Genomic DNA, 24,655 nt, shown 5'->3' with positions numbered 1-24,655 from the left:
ATGTGGCACTTAAATTTCAGCTTACGTCAGAGGAAAACACTGCAAAAGGCTGGCTGTTGAGAATGAGATCATGCTCTCCATCTCCGTCACTCATCTTTTACTCTCTAATATTAAACTATTTGTAAACAGACTTTACGGTTTTCTGCCTCGCTGCAGCAAAGCACGCATTTATTTTCCACAAAGATATTCCCTCAGGAAACATGTGGACACATGAAGCAGTAATAAAGTACTCTTAAATGTAATATAATCACTAGGCCATCGTTAAAGGCAGGGTAGGTCCACCCATCCATTATCTGTAGTCGCTTTATCCTGTTCTACAGGGTCGCAGGCAAGCTGGAGCCTATCCCAGCTGACTACGGGCGAAAGGCGGGGTACACCCTGGACAAGTCGCCAGGTCATCACAGGGCTGACACATAGACACAGACAACCATTCACACTCACATTCACACCTACGGTCAATTTAGAGTCACCAGTTAACCTAACCTGCATGTCTTTGGACTGTGGGGGAAACCGGAGCACCCGGAGGAAACCCACGCGGACACGGGGAGAACATGCAAACTCCGCACAGAAAGGCCCTCGCCGGCCACGGGGCTCGAACCCAGGACCTTCTTGCTGTGAGGCGACAGCGCTAACCACTACACCACCGTGCCGCCTGGCAGGGTAGGTCATTTTAGAGAAACCAGAAAGAGTATGCTAGATTCTGAAAATATCCAGATGAAACTTTCCAGCCCCTCCTTTCAGCTCTTCCTCCAAAACATATGAATGTGCGCACAAGAGAAAGGCACTTTTTGGGGGGGGGGGGTTTGGGTGTGGTGGTGGTGGTGTCATTGTCCCTGCCATATTTAATTTGGACTGAATGAAATGATTGCACTGGCTTTTTACAGTCCTGCAATTGCCACAAGGATGAATTTTTCTTTTTATTGCCAAAAGCATTTGATTTGTTAATTGAGGTCCAGATGTAAAGACAATTTCAAGAACAACAAAAAATGCTTCTTAAAAAAAAAAAAGTTACCTACCCTGCCTTTAATTGTAATCCCTCATACAGATATACAGTGGGTTCACACAACTGGATGGGACTTAAAGATTAGACCAACAAGTTCATGTTCATAGCATCCATCCATTATCTATACCGCTTATCCGCCGAGTCGTGGGGGAAGCTGGAGCCAATCCCAGCTGGCATCGGGTGAGAGGCGGGGTACACCCTGGGCAAATCTACGTTTATAGCAAAGTTACTTTATAAAGAAGGAAAATATTTAATACTGGTTGAACACATCAATTTATGGCTTAGTTTACCACTAAAAGGCTTCACTTCCATTTTTACACTCGAATAACGAAATAATTCTTTAGTATGAAAATGTAATAAATCGCACAATTAGAAAGCGCTTTGTTAAGGGTAAATTGCATTCTCAAATCCAGCATTATGCTGAAAGGTCAATTATTTGTATTGTGGAAAAGCTTTTCAGGAGAAATAATATATTTCCCCCACAGAACAAAAGTTCATGTTTAGCTGTTCATTTTGGGCTTGGGTCCCTAGAACGTTTAAAAAAGGTTTTTGGTTTGTTCCCCCCCTCATTTTTGGAAGCTTTTTTTTTTTTTTTTAAAACAACTACGCTAATGCAAAGTATATAAATTAACAAATCAAACAACACACTTAACAGAGCCACTGAATCCTCAGTCTAACGAATGCTCAGTCTATCAAAGTGCATTGATATTGGGTATTTTCAGCAGTGTTGGCTGATCATGTCACCTTGATGGAGGGTTTGCGGTGAACACAAAGCAGAGTTATATAGGGCACTCCAATGAAAGCCCACTTCTCACTGGGCCAGAATTTAACCACCGGGCCTTGCTCTGGAGCTTCAGAGGCTACGTCAAAGTAAGCAAAGCACACACAGCCAAGGTAGGAGCCCAGGCAGATCAGAATGTGCCTACAGATTAAAAAAAACAAAAACGTTATATTTCATCAGTTATCAAAAGCGTCAAGAAGCATCTTGAATACAATTAATTTCAATCAAGAGTGAAACTGGATAACTGCTTCTATTCTTTAAATTCGTTTCTTAAGACAAGGATTTTTTAAGATGTTACCTTGATAGTTTCGGCGATAAACTTCCGCCTTCTTCAAAACAAACAAAGGAAAAAAACAAACACCGAAAAAACAAACCGAGGCTTTGTCACACTACCATACATAAAAGGAGTTACAGAACGCATCCAACGATCCATGAGGAAATACCACATCAACACCCCGGTCAAACCATACAAGAACCTCCGACAGCTGCTAGTTCACCCCAAAGACAAAATACAACTGGACAATAAATGCAACGTCATCTATGAAATCCCTTGCCGTTCATGTAATAAAGTTTATATTGGCGAAACGGGCAGATGCTTCCATACTCGCAAAAAAGAACACCAAATAGAGTGTGAAAAAGAAACAACAAAAAGACTCACAAGATCCGAAAAAGAAAAAGTAAACCAAGAAAACTTAAAATCAGCCATTTCAGACCACTGCAAACGACATAATCATATAATGAATTGGGAAGAGGCCAGAGTCATTCGCGCTGAAGAAAATAGATTCCAGCGTTGGATTTTAGAGGCAGTGGAGATACGAAAGCGTGCGCAGAGAACGATGAACCGGGATGAGGGAGCGTACGCGCTGTCACACACCTGGAGCGCAGTCCTGGAGGAGCGACCTGACAGCAGGAGGCGTGAGCTATCTGTCAAATTGGGCGGGACGTTCACGCCTCCGTAGCGTAACATCAGCTGATAAGGCACGTCACCACTCGACATCTGGTGACTGTTTTGAAGAAGGCGGAAGATTCTCGCCAAAACTGTCAAGGTAACATCTTAAAAAATCCTTGTCTTAAGAAACGAATTTAAAGAATAGTTTCAATAGGTAGACATAATGAACTTTCACTACATGGATAACTGCTTTCTCCACCTCTACAGTAGCTAACTAATGTGCACTCCAAGGAATTTATCAAAACGCAGGTCTTATTAGATAGTCGAGCGTGTTACTTGTGCTCACTAAAAACACAGAGTGGATGCAGTCGCACACTCACCAGGCGCAGTGGAGGTATGGGAAGTTTACAGATGACCACATCTCACAGAAGATACGGTCACTGATCCAGCACATGAGTGCTAGAGTCCACCACAGACCAGCGAGGAGGCCCAGCTTAAACACGCGCAGATTCTCACACCTGCACAACACACAAACAAACATCTATAAAACAGGTCACCAACTTTAAAAAAATAAATAAATAAAATAGTATCTCTGTATTGGGCTTTTTTTTTCTTTAAATCTCTCATCTCCACAAACACTTGCTCTAATATCAGGAAGTCTCACTTATTAAAAACGGGCATACAAGCACCGACACTGTTTTGAGTATCAATAAAAATCATAGTACTTTAGTAGTATTACTTTTATTCAACTTTGCTACATTTATTTCTCATCATAATCATTGTGGAGAAGGAAAACAACAAAACATGATTTTCATCCCAGAAGACTGTGAACCAATTAAGAGACAACTTGCAAATTATTGTGAAACCAAATCAAAATAAAAGCAGTTTCCTGCTGCAAGATCATACAGGGTTTCCCCAGGTTTGACCACCATAAATTTAAGACTTCAAGACCTTTTTAAGACCACTTAAATAAGAATTAAGACCTACAGTGGGGAAAACAAGTATTTGATCCCTTGCTGATTTTGTTGGTTTAGCCACTAAGAAAGACTCGATCAGTCTGTAATTTTAATGGTAGGTGTAGTCTAACATGTGGAGACAGAATATCAAAAAGAAAATCCAGAAAATAACTTTTAAATATCTATATTAATTTATTTGCATTTTATTGAGAAAAAGAAGTATCTGATCCCCTAGTAACCATCAAGAGTTCTTGTTAATACAGACAAGTTTACCTTGTCACCTAAATTGAAGATGCCTGATATCACTAATGACTTGTATAAAAGCCACCTGGCCACAGAATCAATCAATCAGTTTGTCAGACTCCAAACTCTCCAACATGGGAAAGACTAAAGAGCTTTCTGTGGATTTAAGGGAGAAGATTGTAGACCTGCACAAGACCGGTATGGGCTACAAAACCATTAGCAAGAAGCTGGGCGTTAAGGTGACAACTGTTGGTGCAATTGTGCGCAAGTACAAGACTCACAACATGATCATCAATCGACCTAGGTCTGGGGCTCCAAACAAGATCTCACCTCGTGGGGTTTCCAGGATCGTAAGAACGGTGAGAAATAGACCTAATACAACACGGGCAGAGTTAGTGGATGATCTTAAAGCAGCTGGGATCACAGTCACCGAGCAAACAGTTGGTAACACTTTACACCGCAATGGTCTAACATCTTGCAGTGCTCGCAAAGTACCCCTGCTTAAGAAAGCACATGTGCAGGCCCGCCTGAACTTTGCCAATGAACATCTGAATGACTTGGAGAGTGACTGGGAGAAGGTGTTATGGTCAGATGCGACCAAAATTGAGCTCTTTGGCATCAATTCAACCCGTCGTGTCTGGAGGGAGAGACATGCTGCTTATGACCCCAAGAACACCATCCCCACTGTCAAGCATGGAGGTGGTAACATTATGCTTTGGGGGTGTTTTTCTGCACAGGGCACGGGGCTACTTCACCGTATCAATGGGAGGATGGACGGAGCCATGTACCGTAAAATCCTAAGTGAAAACCTCCTTCCCTCTGCCAGGAAGCTTAAAATGGGTCGTGGATGGGTCTTCCAGCAGGATAATGACCCAAAGCATACAGCCAAGCCAACCAAGGAATGGCTGAAGAAGAAACATATCAAGGTCATGGAGTGGCCCAGCCAGTCTCCGGACCTGAATCCTATAGAAAATCTATGGAGAGAGCTGAAGCTCAGAGTTGCCAAGCGACAGCCACGGAATCTTGATGATTTAGAGGTCATTTGCAAAGAAGAGTGGACCAAAATTCCTCCCAATATGTGCAGAAACCTGGTCATCAACGACAAAAAACGTCTGACCTCTGTGCTTGCTAATAAGGGGTTTGCCACAAAGTACTAAGTCCTTTTGGCAAGAGGGTTCAAATACTTATTTTCCTCAATAAAATGCAAATAAATTAATACAAATTCTTTAAAGTCGATTTCTTGATTTTCTTTGTGATATTCTGTCTCAGCATGTTAGACTACACCTACCATTAATATTACAGACTGATCGAGTCTTTATTAGTGGCCAAACCAACAAAATCAGCAAGGGATCAAATACTTGTTTTCCCCACTGTACATCGCACCCATTATGCGGTCGTAGAACACCAGATCAAATTCCCAATAAGGACAAATGTTTCAAGTAAAAATACTTTTATTATAAAGGTTATATACTTAAAAGTCATTATGTGCATTGCTTGTCGAATCGTCACATTCAAGACAAGCAAGACCGAATTTTGTTATGCAAGATGTTTTGTTTTTTCCACAGGAGAATGTTGTAGCAACTTCCGAGTCTGGGAACACAGCCTTAAAGAGTTCGCTTATGCCCTCATTCGAGCTGTACGAGTGGTGTTCCGTAATTGTTTTTAAAATCCAGAGCACCTCTGCCCGAAGTGTCGGGGTTCCACTGACACCCATCATGCCACTGCTCGGCCCTTGTGTTGTTGCTAGCCTTGCCGATGGTGTCTGACTTGGCTGATGCTGCTGACGTTCGACAGTGGTGCTAGTGCCAACTCCAGGTGCATTTGGAGATTGAACCGTGCAGAACTGAGCGGTGGGCTGGTGGCGGTGGAGGGCAGATGCAATGTGCTTTGAGCTCTTCATATGAGACTCTAAAGCGAAATGACCTATAGTGGACAACTTGAAGGTCTTTCGACAAACAGCATCTTGCTTCAACGTCACTTCCAGGAACCTCCCTCACCCAGTCATGATATCTTTCATCTGAAAGCCACTGCTGATTAAAACGATACTTCCCCATGCTGTGATTCGCGGAGTCTCCTCTCCACCACGGACTCCGACGATTGCGCCAGCGCGAAAATGTACCAATATTGTTTCTTTCTTTGCGCATACAATTGCATCGTCACCGTAAGTGAGGAAGAATTACAAATTATGAAAGAAAACGCTGTTCCTAAAAAGCACTAAAGATGCCACATTTGGTCTAAAACTATTTAAAGGTAAGGTGGAATTGTGACTTATTTTATCCATTTCAAAACAGAAGTATTGTGTGACTTGGCACAGATAACTAAAATCTGCGCCACGCCTTTATTACATCTGCTGCTTTTCAATACTGAAATAAATTATTTAAAAAAAAAAAAAAAGAAGATATCATCTGGGGCGGCATGGTGGTGTAGTGGTTAGCGCTGTCGCCTCACAGCAAGAAGGTCCTGGGTTTGAGCCCCGTGGCCGGCGAGGGCCTTTCTGTGTGGAGTTTGCATGTTCTCCCCGTGTCCGCGTGGGTTTCCTCCGGGTGCTCCGGTTTCCCCCACAGTCCAAAGACATGCAGGTTAGGTTAACTGGTGACTCTAAATTGACCGTAGGTGTGAATGGTTGTCTGTGTCTATGTGTCAGCCCTGTGATGACCTGGCGACTTGTCCAGGGTGTACCCCGCCTTTCGCCCGTAGTCAGCTGGGATAGGCTCCAGCTTGCCTGCGACCCTGTAGAACAGGATAAAGCGGCTAGAGATATCATCTGCATTTTTATACTGAAACAATTATCCACCGTAGGCTCAGTGCCTTCAGTGAATAATTATTAAATACATACTAAATAGAAGAATGGCAATAAAAATTCCACTTGACTTGATGTCCGCATAACTGACTTGGTTAATTAACATAACTGTTCAACAAAGCATTTCTCAGATGAACATTTTGATTGGTTGAAAACCTATTGACAACTGATCAACTTATTCTCACTAGAGTAATTTCTTGATCACTACTTTTATTAGCAGAAAGTATTGTTACTGTAGCAGTACGTTTATTGCAAACCTGTGTGTGTGTGTGTGTGTGTGTGTGTTCTTTCCAACACTGTTTATTACAGAAGGCTTTTATAAATATTCAGATATTATGGGTCAAACTGTGCAACCAACTTATTAGCATCAAGTGATGAGTCCAAAACCTCATAGTAAACTGTGGGTGGTAGAAGAGAGCAACTGGACTTGCTTGAAGATTCTTGAAAACGTTTCACCTCTCGTCCAAAAGGCTTCCTCAGTTCTGTCTGACTAATAGGGAGTATCAGATATTTATCCTCTCATGGATCAGAATCAGAATTCTGATGACAAGCTCATCTAAGGTGTCATTGAGGCATCATGTTGGTATGGGTCACTGGAGGCTGGGTGTGAACGGCGAGTTCACGGTTTCAAGAATCTTCAAACAAGTCCAGTTGCCCATTTCTACCACACACAGTTTACTATGACCTGGATGATTGAGAATCTTCACAGACATCTCATAGTAAAACGTGACCATTAAAGGACTGCAGGGCAGGGCGAGAGAGAGAGAGAGAGAGAGAGAGAGAGAGAGAGAGAGAGACACACACACACACACACACACACACCAACCAACATTGTTCTTGTGGCTTGCTCTAGTCAACAAATGTAAATGTGACCCATAGAGACCGACGTCTAAGGAGAAGCGTGAACTTTGCTTGCTGCAGAGTCAGATGATCATGAAGAACACTGTCAGCATTGTTTAAGCCTTAGTCAGTGACTTGTGCTCGCACAGAGACCGGGAACATGCTGACTCGATGATCGCACCTGGTAAACACACGTGTGCAGCACATACACGTAAAATGCAGCAGTTTTCACACTGATCGAAGCAGACACTTATCTGAATGATTAGGCTAACCAGGTCTATAATCACAACTGATTTTTAAGCTGACAATATTACCTAGGTTTTATCAACTGTATTGATAAATTTATATGAAACCATGCGAAGGTGTCCGAGTCATCTGAGAAACTATAGCTTTTTATCTCTCTTGTACTAGTGCTCAATGCTTACACTCTTATTTGCATTTTTATGCAATTGAGTAGGACTGATTACAGAAAATCCCACTCATCACCTCCAGCGCCAGATGCATTTCAACTGTTATTTGGAAAAAAAAAAAAGTTTTATATACATCTCTTAGACAAGCAAGCCATTCCAGGACACGACGCCTGGAAGAATTTGCTTAAATTCCTTCAGGAGGTTTGTTGGCGCCAGTGTAGTCTCCGCTGTCAACTGTATGTTGGCCTCGGTAACTGAAACTAAATCCTGAGGCATGGGGTTAACAATGATGGAACATTATGGTCTGCCAAATGCCCCAGTAGTGAGAGAACAGGAAGAAGACACAGTGAGTAGAGGAAATACGGACATTGGAGCCAATCAAAACTCCAGAGGGGTATGAACACAAGCCAATGAACAGCAAAGGCACAGAAGTAGGGACAAAAAGCTCATAAAGTGCAGTAAGACCTTGGCATCTGACAAAGCTGCGATTTTAAGATGGTAAATCACACAGATTTATTCCTCAAGACGATACAACTTTGCAAGTCAGAGAAGGCAACATTGATATCAATGTCCAACTTATTTCCTTCTATCAAATCAGTCAAACGGTTTAAACATGTTTAACAAAGAAAGGAAGCGAAGCACATTAGTAAAAACACACACACACACACACACACACACACACACACACACAAAAAAAAAAACAAAACCCAAGGACAGGGAATGTATAAGCAGGGAAGAAAAACATCCCCGGGAAATTAGTGAGGGGCAGGGCATTGGGTGAGGCAGGAAGTGCCCTCATTTAATATGATTTATGAAGAAAGAGTACTTTCGAGCCCGTGCACTCAGAGACTGCTGCAACTGACAGCAATATTAAGAAACAAAATGGACAGACACTGTACATCCTGCTGAAGGAAATGTTTTTGTGGTATGTAGAGTATGTATGTTTATGTTTGGAATAGTACTTTAGAGAACCGGGGCGGGGACGACAACAGAAAAATTGTACTACGGCTATATAAAAAAAAAGTATTTCTTTGGGTTAAAAATTGTTTTGTGCTCAGGCTTATAAAATCCCTTATGTGCATTTATAAAGAAATAAATTAATAATAATAACAAAAATAATTCAGTGATCCCATGAGAGGTCTGAGAGCAGAAGTGGAACAAACTGTCCCTGCACGCCACTAAACATAGCTGAGCAAAGCAGATAAGAATTAGACTTCCTATTCTGAGAAAAATGACGTCATGTGACATGTGATATGTCCGTAAAACGGAGCCAGGGAATGAACACTTGTGGTACATACTGTATGTTACAGCGTAATACCAAACACAGTCACTGAAACAGGTTCAGATCTTCATGACCAATTTATTATTATTGCTATTACTACTACTACTAATAATAATAAAATAATTATTACAGGTGAATATATTGGGGAAGCCATGGCCTAATGGTTAGAGAAGCAGATTTGGAACCAAAAGGTTGCCGGTTCAGTTCCTTGGACCAGCAGGAATGGCTGAAGTACCCTTGAGCAAGGCACCTAACTGCTCCCAAGTCTGCTCTTGGTATGTTGTGTGTTGCTCTGGATAAGAGTGTCTGTTAAATGCCTGTAACGTAAAGTGATTTCAGACCTACTGGATCACCCTGAGCTCCTACTGAACAAAAACTACTTTTTATCAGGTAACAAATTTCACAAAAATGTGTGTGTTATTTACCAGCTGGGAGGTCCGTATGGTGAAATACCGTGACCGAGGTCTTGAAAGTACTGAGCGAGGCCCTCTGGGCCGAGGTCAGTATTCAAGGCCGAGGTCACGGTATTTCACCATACGGACCTCCTAGCTGGTAAATAATACTTGTTTTTTTCTTTATCAAATTCTAACAGAAAACGAGAGCGCCCGAAAGGGAAAACCAAGCGGAGGTGAGCCGCCATTTTGAATCCTCATTCACGGCTGGAATGCAAATTGCTTCCTCCTTAGTATACAAGTGCATTTCCATGGCAGGAGAGAAAAAAAAAAAAAAAAACAACTACATTTTGCCGCCTATGTAGTCCCCTATTTATACAAAATTGAGTCATTCAGGATTCAGCCATGTTTTTGCTCGGCGTTAGCAACAATTTTTAGCTTTCTCCTGAAATGTTTTATTTTATTTCTTCTTCCTCAGGGTAGTAAAACTCGCTTTCGCTGTGAAGAATGTCGTTATCGCTATCCATGCTGTAAAATTAATGCTATTCTCCTGAGAAATGCTGGCAAAAACGTATAAGATTTTTGATAATCTTATAAATAACTCTTATTTTAAAAAATAAATAAAAAAGATAAATGTTGACAAAAAAAAATGCTACTATGTTGTTTGTTGTTGTGAATGAGCGAGTTGCCAGAGGTCCGTAACTGGGGTCTGTATCGTAGGATACGGACCCGCTCGCCAGCCAATCAGAGCGCAGGATTTAATGGAAACCGCACTGCGAAAAAAAAATGAAATATTATTCTTAGCCTACGACTGATTTTTAGGATTGCTATCTTTAACATGAAAAGCTGAATTTTGTTTTTTTCACAATTTAGAACAGGGACTAACGTGTTTGATGGATGTTGCGCAACATTAAATATCCATGAATAAAATGGATGATGCGTCATTCTTTAATGAACCAAAATTGTTCACACTGGTTAATTGTTGTGGCGTGTAATGCCTCACTCCAGGCCACATCACAACAACCTCTCGTTGATTATTTTCCTAAAACAGTATGTTCTATTGTGTATTATTCCTTACAAAGCTTACAACCCACTTTGGTTTTATACAGTGCTAACATGCTGAAAACTTTGAGTCCATACAATTCATGTTTCATGTTAAATGTAGCACCATGTCCTGGAGAAACTATTTTGTTCCTCACTTAAAGGGGTACCGAATATAATATATACAGTTGCTGATGTGACAAAGTAACGTATTCTTAAGTATTCTATCAAATTTATATACTAGAAAACAACGAAATATCTTGGTAATTGTAAATATAATACTTTATACGCTAAACCGCACAAGAGTCGCCATTTTTAAAAGACTGTGACGTCAGCCCTACCCACTGCACTAGCGGAACTCTCCGAAATAGAGGAGATAAGCGTGTAATCATGGCGTCGGGCGCATCAAGTGAAAGCGACAGCTCTGTCGAATCATACGAAGAGATCCCGCAAGACACACTGCAAGCAGGCTATGGCTTAGAAGGGTACCAGTTTGAACCTAGGAGAGGTACTATGTAGTGGAAGTTCATTATGTCTAACTATTAAAGCTATTTTAAGTTCGTTTCTTAAGACAAGGATTTTTTAAGATGTTACCTTGTTGACAGTTTCGGCAAGAATCTTCCGCCTTCTTCAAAACAGTCACCAGATGTCGAGTGGTGACGTGCCTTATCAGCTGATGTTACGCTACGGAGGCGTGAACGTCCCGCCCAATTTGACAGGTAGTTCACGCCTCCTGCTGTCAGGTCGCTCCCCCAGGACACATCTGGTGACTGTTTTGAAGAAGGCGGAAGATTCTCGCCGAAACTGTCAACAAGGTAACATCTTAAAAAATCCTTGTCTTAAGAAACGAACTTAAAATAGCTAGGAGAGGTACTCTCGACTCCGGTGATGAAATAAGAGAAGAAAGCTCGGATGACGGCGAGGATGAGACTGATGCTGACCATGGGCGTGGCGAGCGTGGGGCAGAGCGTCTGCGTGCAGGTGACACGGCGTGGTGCTCGTGCGGAAAATGTAACGTGGAGTTGCTCACGAGTCCAGCAGAATTTATTTGCTGCAATGAGATAGGCGCCACCCGTGGACTTGCGAAATCGTCGCAAGAGGCAGAAACAGGTATTTCACACGTGCTATTCCCAACCTCAATGAGCCAACACAACTGGGCACATACATACGTCATGAGTGTTACGCAGAGAAAATGAACGTGCATTCTGATTGGATAAAATTAATATCATGGCGGGCTGTTCAAACTGCGGAAATAGTTTGCTCAAGCTACTTTCAAAACACTATAACTCTCCAACCTTAGAACAAAAAACTTTTGTAAGTCTTGAATAAGGTTCATTAATGTGTGTTTTATTGTTATATTTACTCTATATCTGTTCCCCTTTAACACATCTGTGAAGAGGAGGACTGACAACACAGTCAAACCTCGTGTCACGAGCGTCCCTATTCACGAACAAATCTGGCTACAAACACCATTTCCGAACAAATTTGTCTTCGATGCACGAAAGCACAAACTGCCAGGCTTCCGCACCACGAGGCGTGCGGCAGCATCAGTTGTACTCAAGGTGGCGCGCTGTGAACATTGTTCGTCATTGCGTTGTGTTGATACGATTTCTTTTTTGCATTAAATTAACCCTCATTATGGCTCCCAAGAAAGTGAAAAATGTTAGTGCTCCTCCTCCAGCCACGTGTGCCAGCAACTATCAACCACAAAGGTAAAGTGTACTGTACAATTATTGTTTTTAGTATTACTGTATTTTTTTAAATTAAGGTTCTCTTTAATTCCTTTCTGTATTTTTTCCACACAAATCCATAAAAAGTTACAAAAAAACCCTACGGTTCTGGAGCCGGTGAATGGATTAATTGGATTTACATTAATTTCAATTGGAAAAATGAATTCGGTTTGCAAACAGAGTCAAAGAACGAATCAAGTTCGTAACCCGAGGTACCACTGTAGTAGACTTCGACTTCAACAAGAATAGTTATTACATTAGTATAAAAGATGCCCTTTGTAGTCATCTCTGTTTGCCTTCAACTACTGACATCTCCTGTTTGTTTAAAAAGAGCTGCATCATGGGGTGAAGGTACAAAAAAAAAAAAAAAAAAAAAAAACACAGGTTTAGACGTCCTAAACCAAAAGCACAGCATATATATATATATATATATATATATATATATATATATATATATATATATATATATATTTTTTTTTTTAAAGATAGTTTTTGGGCTTTTTTCACCTTTATTGGATAGGACAGTGCAGAGACAGGAAATGAGCGGGAGAGAGAGACGGGGAGGGACCGGGAAACGACCTCGGGTCGGAATCGAACCCGGGTCCCCGGATTTATGGTATGGCGCCTTATCCACCTGAGCCACGACGCCCCCCAAAGCACAGCATATTTAAACAAAAGTCTCATCTCATCTTCATCCGCTTATCTGGAGCCTGGTCGAGAACCCTGGCCTCGGACTTGGAGGTGCTGATTCTCATCCCAGCCGCTTCACACTCGACTGCAAACCGCCCCAGTGCATGCTGAACTCGGAAGGTCCTGATTTGAAGAAGCCAACAGGACAACATCATCCGCAAAAAGCAGAGATGAAATCCTGTGGTTCCCAAACAGGACTCCCTCCGGCCCCTGGCCACACCTAGAAATTCTGTCCATAAAAATTATGAACAGAACCGGTGACAAAGGGCAGCCCTGCCGGAGTCCAACATGCACTGGGAACAGTTCTGACTTGCTGCCGGCAATGCGAACCAGACTCCTGCTCCGTTCGTACAGGGACCGGACAGCCCTTAGCAAAGAGCCCCGAACCCCATACTCCCGAAGCACCCCCCCACAGGATACCACGAGGGACACGGTCGAATGCCTTCTCTCCAGATCCACAATTTAACGAAAGTATAATTTAAAATTGGTTGTTTGCACCATTTACTTCTATTTTTTTGTGTCTAGCAACACTTGTGTAAAGTCATGATTGTGTTGTACATGGTTTTATTTGCTAAATGTCTTAAGGACACAGATGTGTAATGAATTAGAATAAAAAGCTCAGGGATGCCAATATGACCTCTTGAACATTTCATGAAATGTGTTCGGCTCACTGACCTCTTCAGCTCGGTGATGAGAAGAGCGGTGCATGGGATTCCCAGCATCATTAATGAAATCGAGTTAATGGCCGGCTTAATGAAAGCCAGACCAGTGGTGATCCCAGAGAGGATGCCTACAACCATTTTAAACCTTGACCTGGAAAAACAGACGGACGGAGGAAAGAGAGAAATGTGCCATACTTGTGAAAACAGTTGTGGTGGGTAAAAATGTAGATACAGTAATGCTGAAATCTAATTAAACTTATGTGACTGATGAACTCGTGCTTTGCATGAGATGCGAGTCAATCTCACCTGTCTCTACGGAAAATCCTGGGCAGGTATCTCTTGGGGAACCACATGCCAATGGCACACATAAGAACCCAGAGTATTGCCAATTCATCCAGCATCTGTCCCAAGAAACTCAGGGTAGCGTGGAAGTAAGCGGAGCCAATTCCTGTATCAAATGTACACAGAGTTTCTCTTTCCAACACAATCAAAGCACGCAGCATGTGACCTATATAGGAAATTTTTTTTTTTACCCTCTTGAGAAAGTAGAACTGCGGTGCAAAGCCAAACTGCAGCATCTGCATGTTGTGTCTGTGGCTAAAGACGGTGCAAGATCATCACCTATTCGCTATTGCACCGTCTTTTGCCACCGACACAACATACTGCAGTTTGCCTTTGCACGGCAGAGAATCTCTCAAACTATTTGTAAATAAACGGGAGTAGCATGGGTTGTTCAGAATATCAACTGACGAAAAATAACCTTTTATACGGTCCCTTTTATTGAACCTTGCTTACACAAAATCACATGTCCAGTCCCCAAACTTTACAATTAACAGAAAATTAAAATGACCCGCCAATTAAGATTGCCTTTCACGCTGTTAAAAACGGAAAATAAACCGCCTGATGACTCAAACGACTGGGGTTTGTACCGAATCGGCTAAGGTTTTATGGTTGGAGAAGAACAGAAGTTACAGTTACCCTGAAGCACCAATATAAAATTGCTCCTCTATTCAAACCATAAACACAATCAGCATGAGCGACATCAGTTAAACTGCTGGCAGATCAGCAACCGTGTTGATAATCTTCAAACCGAAGTATGTTTTCAAATAGCATGAGAATGACGAATGAGAGAAAAGACAGCTGATGTTTTCCAGCAAACTCCACTCACTCTAAGGAGGCCACTGTTCTCACATGTGGCCTTGCTGATATAAATTTAAAAATGGTCTCCTTAAAATGAACACTCCCCAGCAGAGGTGTGGAAATATTTTCGGAATAAGAAAGTACATTGAAGGTAACATCACTGGGGAGGAAAGGGAGAGAAAAAAAAAAGTCAAGAAAGTCATTAATCTTCGGTTTAAAAGTGGATTTTACAGAATTTATCTTCCCTTTTCCTTAAGGGCAATTCCAGCGTTATGGACGTGACACTTGAACTCAAAATGGCAACAAATGACCCAGTGCATGTTTTATTGTCTCCCAGTATTTAAACAGGTGTTGCATATTTTAAGGCTGTACCATACTGGAGAAGTGATAGAACAAGAACAATTCCCATAGTACATCTAGGGCATGCCAGAAAACGCCAATAAAAGATGCGTTATGGATGTGACAGAAAAAGTATCACTTTTCTTGGGTGACTGTACATTTTTATCAAACTCTGTGAAATCGTAAACCTAATGTCGAAATGGAGATATCCATTTGATAGAGGGGTCCAAGGTGAATATTAAAAAATCTTTGTTTAAAATATTTTGTATTTCATGCAGAGTTTCGGAAGGAAAAGTCAGCGTTATGGATGTGACGAAATTCCGTTATGGATGTGACGCGTCTGAAATAGACATGGCATATGTTTAGAAAATCAGCAATTTAACCACCATAACCCTTTGAAAAGCTCTCTAAATATCAGCTAAAACTATCAAAGTTCTTAAATAATACTTAGGATGGCTATTGTTTTGCTGTTTTGTGGATTTTAGCATACATTTCTGTGGCTTGTGGCAATAATATAGAATTGTACATGATCAAAGTTGATTTTAGCTTGGGTTTTACATTATAAGAAAGAAAGACTGACTGTGACATATTAGGTTGGTTACAAATTGGTTCAACTTATTCACATCTGTAAAATACAGGCCTAGGTGATATCTCTGGGAGTGGTTTTGATGTATTACATGTTGCTTTATTTTTGCATGGTGAGGTTGACATTTACATGGAATTGCCCTTAAATACCTTTCAGATAGCTTCAGTAACCGGTACACAATATACAACTGAGAAAAAGCAATTCAAACATTCCGCATGGTTTTGTCAGCCAAGTACTGCATTTTACTTTCACAAACAAGACAAACGTGTGCAAAAGAACCAGCACTTCAAGTTCAGCGAAGGTACAGTTTTGTTATAATTAGCAAACACTGCTGTTCATTGCGGTGAGCATTTCCTTCCCGTTTAGCTTTAAAAGTCAGGGGCGGCAAGGTGGTGTAGTGGTCAGCGCTGTCGCCTCAGAGCAAGAAGGCTCTGGGTTCGAACCCAGTGGACGATGAGGGCCTTTCTGTGCGGAGTTTGCATGTTCTCCCCGTGTCTGTGTGGGTTTCCTCCAGGTGCTCCGGTTTCCCCCACAATCCAAAGACATGCAGGTTAGGTTAACGTGGGGCGGCCTTGGGCTGAAGTGCCCTTGAGGAAGGTACCTAACCCCTGGCTGCCCACTGCTCTGGGTGTGCGCGCGCGTGCGTGTTCTCTGCTTCAGATGGGTTAAATGCAGAGGATGAATCTCACTGTGCTTGAAGTGTGTATGTGACAAATAAAGGTTTCTTCTTCTTCTTAAAATAAAGTCCCTTAAACACACCCTGGTGCAAAATGACAGGGATGTTTCTAAACTAAAGAAAATGAAAGCATGAAGAATGAATTAGGTAGGCAATCGCCTGGGAGTGATTTTGCTTTAAATAAACCGCCTGATGACTCAAACGACTGGGGTTTGTACCGAATCGGCTAAGGTTTTATGGTTGGAGAAGAACAGAAGTTACAGTTACCCTGAAGCACCAATATAAAATTGCTCCTCTACTCAAACCATAAACACAATCAGCATGAGCGACATCAGTTAAACTGCTGGCAGATCAGCAACCGCGTTGATAATCTTCAAACCGAAGTGTGTTTTCAAATAGCACGAGAATGACGAATGAGAGAAAAGACAGCTGATGTTTTCCAGCAAACTCCACTCACTCTAAGGAGGTCACTGTTCTCACATGTGGCCTTGCTGATATAAATTTAAAAATGGTCTCCTTAAAATGAACACTCTCCCCAGCAGAGGCGTGGAAATATTTTCGGAATAAGAAAGTACATTGAAGGCAACATCACTGGGGAGGAAAGGGAGAAAAAAAAAAAGTCAAGAAAGTCGTTAATCTTCAGTTTAAAAGAGGATTTTACAAAATTTATCTTCCCTTTTCCTTAAATACCAGTCAGAACCTTGCTGAAAGAAGCAACTCAGATCAAGTTGGATTTATCTGCTAAAACAGAGAACAGGTCAAGCTGGGAGACCATCAGTTCATCTTAAGTAACAGAACAGTAATGCAATTAGAAAATCCAGCTTGGTGTGTGTTTTGGCAGAAGGCAGCTCATACTAAGCTGGATTTCACAACAGGCATTTGTGAAACAGTAAAACCCTTCTCACTAAATTTACTGCAGCAGTGTTGTTCCAGCTCCCTCATCTCCAATAAACCCACCCGTTATTTCAAAAACAAAAATAAAGAGAATAACAAAAGGCTGCGACCTCTGTCTGCTATTCAGAGCCAAGTAACACTTGTGCAAGTTCCTCAGTGAGGTTACTTTAGGTCAGAAAACTTACCGACCACCACTAGGAGGGTCCAGATCAGATAGATGCCGCTGTTGAAATGCGTGGCATACTGACGGAAAAGGCACATCAGAATCGGGGGCAGAACGAAGAATAAAAAGTTGCTGATCTGAAGAGAAATATATGTAGAAAGAGAAAATCTGTCAGTGAACTGGAAAGCAGACATGACAGAGACACAGTCTGTGGAGTCTATATTTAACTACAGCGGACATGGTGAAGAGCAGCTTAGGATAAAGAAGCCCCCCCCAATCATCGAGTTTGTATTATTAATAAAGCAGTAAATGACTCCGAAAGCTACAGAGCTCCTAATGTCTCCAAAAGACAAGGTGACTTTAATTTATTATTATTATTATTATTATTTTATGCTCATAAAACACACACGATAATATGTGGCTGGTCCTCATGAAGAAAACTGCAGATTGTAGTTTAACACTTAAGTTTAAGCGTTAGGATTACATTTCAGTGTAGCAGAGCATTAATAATAATAATCTCAATGTTAGGTCCTTACAAGGATAGTAAGGCAAACGTGTGTGTGTGTGTGTGTGTGTGTGTGAGAGAGAGAGAGAGAGAAATTCAAATGTTTTGTGTCACACACTAGGTATTGCAAGGCAACACGAAACAATGAAATTATTAACCTTCTCATTCCTCCATAAACCAGAATCAGAAAAAGCTTTCTTGCCAAGTAACTGTTGCAGCTAAAAGGAATTTGGCTCAAAACTGCTCAATAAACAAACGCTAAATAAACAAACAGTCTACTCTAGGATTTTAAGAAATAAAAACTAAATAAACAAGATAAAATATAAACAACTCTGAACACTACAGAGCTCCTAATGTCTCCAAAAGACAAGGCGATTTTTTAATTTATTATTAATTTATTTATTTTGTGTTCATAAAATACACACGGTAATATGTGGCTGGTCCTCATGAAAACTGCAGATTGTATTTTTTTTTAATTAAGTTTAAGTGTTAGGATTGCATTTCAGTGTAGCAGAGCATTAATAATAATAAATCTCAATGTTAGGTCCTTACAAGGATAGTAAGGCAAATGTGTGTGTGTGTGTGTGTGTGTGTGTGTGTGTGTGTGTGTGTGTGTGAGAGTGAGATTCAAATATTTTGTGTCACACACTAGGTATTGCATAGCAACACGAAACAATGAAAATTATTAACCTTCTCATTCCTCCATAAATCAGAATCAGAAAAAGCTTTATTGCCAGGTAACTGCTGCAACTAAAAGGAATTTGGCTTAAAGGTGCTCAATAAATAAATGCTAAATAAAACAGTCTACTCTAAGATGTTATGAAATAACTAAATAAACAAGAAAAAATAAAAACAACTCAATGCTACAGAGCTCCTAATGTCTCCAAAAGACAAGGCGATTTATTTATGTTCATAAAATACACACGGTAATATGTGGCTGGTCCTCATGAAGAAAACTGCAGATTGTATTTTTTTTTAATTAAGTTTAAGCGTTAGGATTACATTTCAGTGTAGCAGAGCATTAATAATAATAATAATAATAATAATAATAATAAAAATCTCAATGTTAGGTCTTTACAAGGATAGTAAGGCAAACGTGTGTGTGTGTGTGTGTGTGTGTGTGTGTGTGTGTGTGTCACATACTAGGTATTGCAATGCAACACTAAACAATGAAATTATTAACCTTCTCATTCCTCCATAAATCAGAATCAGAAAAAGCTTTCTTCCCAAGTAACTGTTGCAGCTAAAAGGAAGTTGGCTTGAAGGTGCTCAATAACGGTCTACTCTAAAGGTATTAAGAAATAACTGAATAAAACAAGATAAAATATAAACAACTCTGAAAGCTACAGAGCTCCTAATGTCTCCAAAAGACAAGGTGATTTATTTATTATTAATTAATTGATTATTTTGTGTTCATAAAATACACACGATAATATGTGGCTGGTCCTCATGAAGAAAACTGCAGATTGTATTTTTTTTTTATTAAGTTTAAATGTTAGGATTACATTTCAGTGTAGCAGAGCATTAATAATAATAATAAAAAATCTCAATGTTAGGTCCTTACAAGGATAGTAAGGCAAACGTGTGTGTGTGTGTGTGTGTGTGTGTGTGTGTGTGTGTGTGTGTGTGTGTGAGAGAGAGAGAGAGAGGTTCAAGGGTGGTTCTCCACTATAGTTGCAAATTGGGATATGGACCTTGAGCAAACTGATAAGTTCATAAGGCAGAATTCTGGTAGCCAATTTTGGAGTTTTATCAAAGTATCTTCTTATTGCTCGATATGGCAAAATTCAAGGTCAAAGGTCAAGGTTGCCCTTGTCTCTGTCAGTACACAAACAGGTCTCTGAAATGCCTAATAAATCCATAATCTCTGACCAAAATCAAAATGTAATTGACCCCAATTACAAATCTGGGCCTTATTATAAATAATTCTATTTGAAAATGTATGTTAGTGTATGGACTGTTAGTGTATGGACAAATAGTTCATCATCTGGTCACCAGGGTGCAGATGTGTATATGATGCCTGTGCATTGTAGTCTAGTTGAAAGGTCTTCTAACTCACATTCATGGCACAAACATGTTTTCATGACAAAGCTGGGCCTACATCATTCTAGAAGTGTTAGTGTATTGACTGCTATTATAAATTCTGTTAAAAATTGCCATACGAACCTGAACAATGCTGGAAAACTACCACAATATGAAATTCAATGTTTCCCTCCCTTGAACTTGTGGGATTCCCACAATGCACTGCAGTCATCTCATTAGAATAGTTCTGTCCATTTTCCCCAGGTGTCTCTAGTAGTTAGTACTGTTAGTGTACTGACTTAATTACTTGGGACACCAAAAATCAATTTCTTGGTGGGAAAATTTCCGACTAGTATTGGAAATATTTTCAAAATGTGCTTTTCTTCATGCTGCATGGACAATATTGATCATATTTAAAGTGCTGATGACACGTTTTTGACATCTTTGGCGATGTTTTATAACATAAAAAGTAATTCCCGATGATCCATATATTAATTCACGAAGGCGCCTATTTTACAAGTTATGATAAAAAACACGCCTATTTGGGCAAATTTGACGGGGCTGCAGCACCCAGGAGACGAAAGAGGAGGAGGAGCTATATGACCTCAGCGAAAGAACCTTCCTCCTAACTTACCAGTTTGTTGTTGATGCGGCAGGTGTTCAGTTTATCATTATTAGTATTTTTATATATATATATATATATATATATATATATATATATATATATATATATGTAAAAATATATATATATATATATATATATATAAAATGCCGGCTTTTGCTCCAAAACCCACAAGGATGGGGTAAGTTTATTCAAGTTTCCCAGAGATCCCGAGCTGCATGCGAAGTGGGTGAAGCAAGTCAGGCGCACTCGTGACAAGTGGGAGCCCTCACCAACATCCGTCCTGTGCTCTGAACACTTCGATTTGGATTGTTTTGACACCCTTCCCAGCTTAAAGGAATCTCTTGGGTGTTCAGTTCATCACAAACGTGTGTTACTACCATCAGCAGTGCTATTCCGGAGGGGGTCTACTAGTAGCTATGCCGGATCCAAAGACAGTCCTCCTGTCAGAACATGTGTTGTGAAACGACATAAGATAAAGGTACGTAGAGCTATGGATTCTACATGATAATCATAAATGTAATCATAAAGTCGGCGTGATATCAGTCATGTATTTGCTTGTGAAAGCTTGCGGCTTTCATGTAACTGCCGCCTAGCAACGAGAGGCAAAGGGTAAAGAGGGTAGGCTATCATAGATTCTATTCGGAAGAGATCAACACAATTCTAGACTCCCAGAAGAGGAAGAGCTAGCACTAGAGAGTTCACCGGCGTTTTCATGCGCCATTTCCATTGAGTAGAACCAGAGTAGAACAGCCAGTGAACCGCAGCATGTTCTTCCGCTGACGTCACAACATGGCCGCGAGCCACGGACCCAGTTTTCTTGCGCTGTGCAATTAAAAGTTGGATATTCGCGTAACAACAGCTTCTTTTCACGTAATTATAACAGAAATCTAACATGTTTGCCATGTTGTATAGTTTATTTAAGAAATTGCACAGAGTCATGTTCGTGTCATCAGCCCTTTAAATGGGTGACACAAAATAACACCAATAAATATTTTTCAGCAAGGGTTTATTTTCCTTCTGGGATGTATGAGACACGCATTTTGGTAGAAATGAAAAATTCTACCAACACTATTATATTTGAGTGGATAAAATTTAATATCAATTAATTTTTATAATCAATAGGAAGGCATATGAACACAGACACCCGGATTTTATTTAAAGGCCTGGTCTCAGAATACTTGTTAAGTGAGGTGACACCAATTTGCAACTATACATAGTGGAGAACCACCCTCAAATGTTTTTGTGCAACACTAAACAATGAAATTATCAACCTTCTCATTCCTCCATAAACCAGAACGCTTTCTTGCCAAGTAACTTCTCATCTCATTATCTGTAGCCGCTTTATCCTGTTCTACAGGGTCGCAGGCAAGCTGGAGCCTATCCCAGCTGACTACGGGCGAAAGGCGGGGTACACCCTGGACAAGTCGCCAGGTCATCACAGGGCTGACACATAGACACAGACAACCATTCACACTCACATTCACACCTACGGTCAATTTAGAGCCACCAGTTAACCTAACCTGCATGTCTTTGGACTGTGGGGGAAACCGGAGCACCCGGAGGAAACCCACGCGGACACGAGGAGAACATGCAAACTCCGTACAGAAAGGCCCTCGCCGGCTCGAACCCAGGACCTTCTTGCTGTGAGGCGACAGCGCTAACCACTACACCACCGTGCCGCCCTGCCAAGTAACTGTTGCAGCTAAAAGGAATTTGTTATTGAGCACCTTCAAGCCAGTCTACTCTAAGGTATTACACAGTAAAAATCATAGTGTCAATTTTACTCTTTAAGAGTTGAATTTAACTCTCTGTCAGATAACATTTGGCCCCACTCAAAATCAGTATAAAGTTTACTCTATAGCCAGTGTAAGATTTTTAGAGTTAATTTTACTCTATTTTGTGTCAAAAATAAACAATGAGGTGTGTAAAAATATTTAACACTATAGATAGTGTAAGATTTTCAGAGTTAATCTGACTCTATATTGTATTTTCGCCGGGAATCATCACCCTGCAGAGTGGATTTTGTCGTTGTGTGCAAGTGGGAATTAACTCCCACTTTTGACACTACCATTTAGACGATTTTATTCCGCATAGTCTTAGAACTACTCTATCCAGAGGAAAATAGGTTTACACTGCAATAGACACTCCATTTTTTTACTGTGTAAGAAATAACTAAACAAACAAGATAAAATATAAACAAGTCTGAAAGCTACAGAGCTCCTAATGTCTCAAGGTGATATTTTTATCGCGTGTTCACAAAATACACACAAGATAACTCAATAACTTGTGCCCACACGATCATTTATTATAATAATAATAATAATAATAATAATAATAAAAAGTCACCTTTGTGGGCTTTAGGGTCTCTGTAGCCGGCACTGAGTGCTCGGATTAAACTCATGAAGTGCGACTGGAGAGTAAATCCGACTGGGGGAAGTGAAACAGAGTCGTACCGTGTTATAAAACTCGGCTATTCCAGAGGAGATGAGATAATTGCCCTCACACCAGTCCACCTCCGAGCTGCCCGCCTGGAGCTGATCCCACAGCCGCACACTCATCCCTGCAGCCAGGCGCGCACACATACACCAAACAAACTCGTGCGCGTCCACATAAATAACCCGCTTGTTCACTGCAGCTGCGCACTGACAGACTCACTCACTCACTGACAGTTAAATAGCGTGACACAAAGACAGAGAAGAGTTTCGCGTCAACACCTCAGACGCCACAGGCTTTAAACTGGCCCTGAAGCGCGTCTCCGTGTCGCCTGTTGTTCTGCAGTGAGTCGACTCATCCGCTCTCATCATCTTCGTGTCCAGTTCAAAGTGCAAAATCCAACTCACGCGCACCGCTCCATCCGCCACCGCGCTCACAACAACATGCGCATGCGCACTGACGTCTGCGTTTCCTGTTTGCCTCGTGTCAGTAGCTTCTAGTCGGAGTGACAAAGTTTGCAGATTGTCTAACGTTAAAAGAATGTACAAAACACACAGAAAACACACCCTGACTCACAAAAACACCACACATGGACGTATAACAGGAAGTCCTTTAGCCTCCAGCCACCATATATAGCCAGTTAAGGCTGTTTACTCACTGCGTCACGTGTGGACATTCAGATCGGCTAACGTGTTTTTTTAGAGAAAGGAAACAATGAGTAAGCGTGCCAGATCTCACACACAAACACACACTACCAGCAGAGTGCCCAACTTCATTACGGGTTGTTTTACAATCAGGGTACGCAAGCTAAAAATCACATTTAACACTTATCATCTTCAATATCAAAAGGCTTGACTACATAAACTTGGTTGTTTATTGTAGCCCTGTGATAGCTCTATTTACCATGCAAAAACAAATTGGTGATAACGTTATTTTTGGTGAATGTATGGCAGTAAATCCTCTAATACTGGCCTGTATTCCATTACTGGCCGGGACTCTAATATTGGCCGGTCTCGCTGTCGGAGGAGGTAAATAATGGCCGGACTCTAAGGCTGCTGGGCCATAGAAGGTTCACGCTGCACGCTACACGTTCACGTGAAGAACCGGACCCTGGGCCATTAAACTTCATGCTTGGATGTTCACGTGTTGCGTCTGTTCTACTTTGACCGAGTAACCAACAATATGGACTCTTCGGATGACGACGATTGCCTCATTCTGCTTTTACTGAGACAGAGGAAGAGAAAAAGGAAGAGAATTTGGAGCCGAGAACACTTCCTTCTGAGAGAAACCCGTGGTGAATTTCACCGAACATTCTATAATCTGCTTGACAATCCCGATGAAGAACTATTTTTCAATTATACCATTCAATTATATTTTTTCTGAAGTTTTCCCCTGAAAGCATAGAGTTATCTCCCTAGACCCGTTCTGATTGGCTGGCGCGGCGGTGACCGCATGCATTGACTGGAATTTCCATCTTCACGCCTAGAAAAAAGTGTGCATGTTCATTTCACGCTTCACGCGTGAAGTGTGCAGCGTGCAACGTGAACGCCGTT

At 41.1% G+C, this 24,655-nt stretch overlaps 1 protein-coding gene across 2 annotated transcripts; it reads right to left on the bottom strand.

Moving 5' to 3' along the window:
• Positions 1-508: 508 nt before the first annotated feature.
• On the bottom strand, positions 509-23,476 carry acer2 (alkaline ceramidase 2). 2 transcript variants are annotated; one of them, XM_060934966.1, is made up of 6 exons: positions 23,016-23,476; positions 17,540-17,654; positions 14,026-14,167; positions 13,733-13,870; positions 3,054-3,191; positions 509-1,925 (listed from the first exon to the last, which is right to left on the bottom strand). In XM_060934966.1, exons 2-6 carry the CDS (start codon positions 17,613-17,615, stop codon positions 1,739-1,741), a joined length of 681 nt encoding a protein of 226 aa, XP_060790949.1. In that variant the 5' UTR covers positions 17,616-17,654; positions 23,016-23,476; the 3' UTR covers positions 509-1,738. The 2 variants fall into 2 exon arrangements, with proteins under 2 accessions (XP_060790949.1, XP_060790942.1); XM_060934959.1 differs by having other exon boundaries at positions 23,123-23,476.
• Positions 23,477-24,655: the final 1,179 nt, after the last annotated feature.

Source organism: Neoarius graeffei, chromosome 1 (assembly GCF_027579695.1).
Source record: "Neoarius graeffei isolate fNeoGra1 chromosome 1, fNeoGra1.pri, whole genome shotgun sequence".
NCBI lineage: Eukaryota > Metazoa > Chordata > Actinopteri > Siluriformes > Ariidae > Neoarius > Neoarius graeffei.
This window is presented reverse-complemented; position numbering and strand designations above follow the sequence as displayed.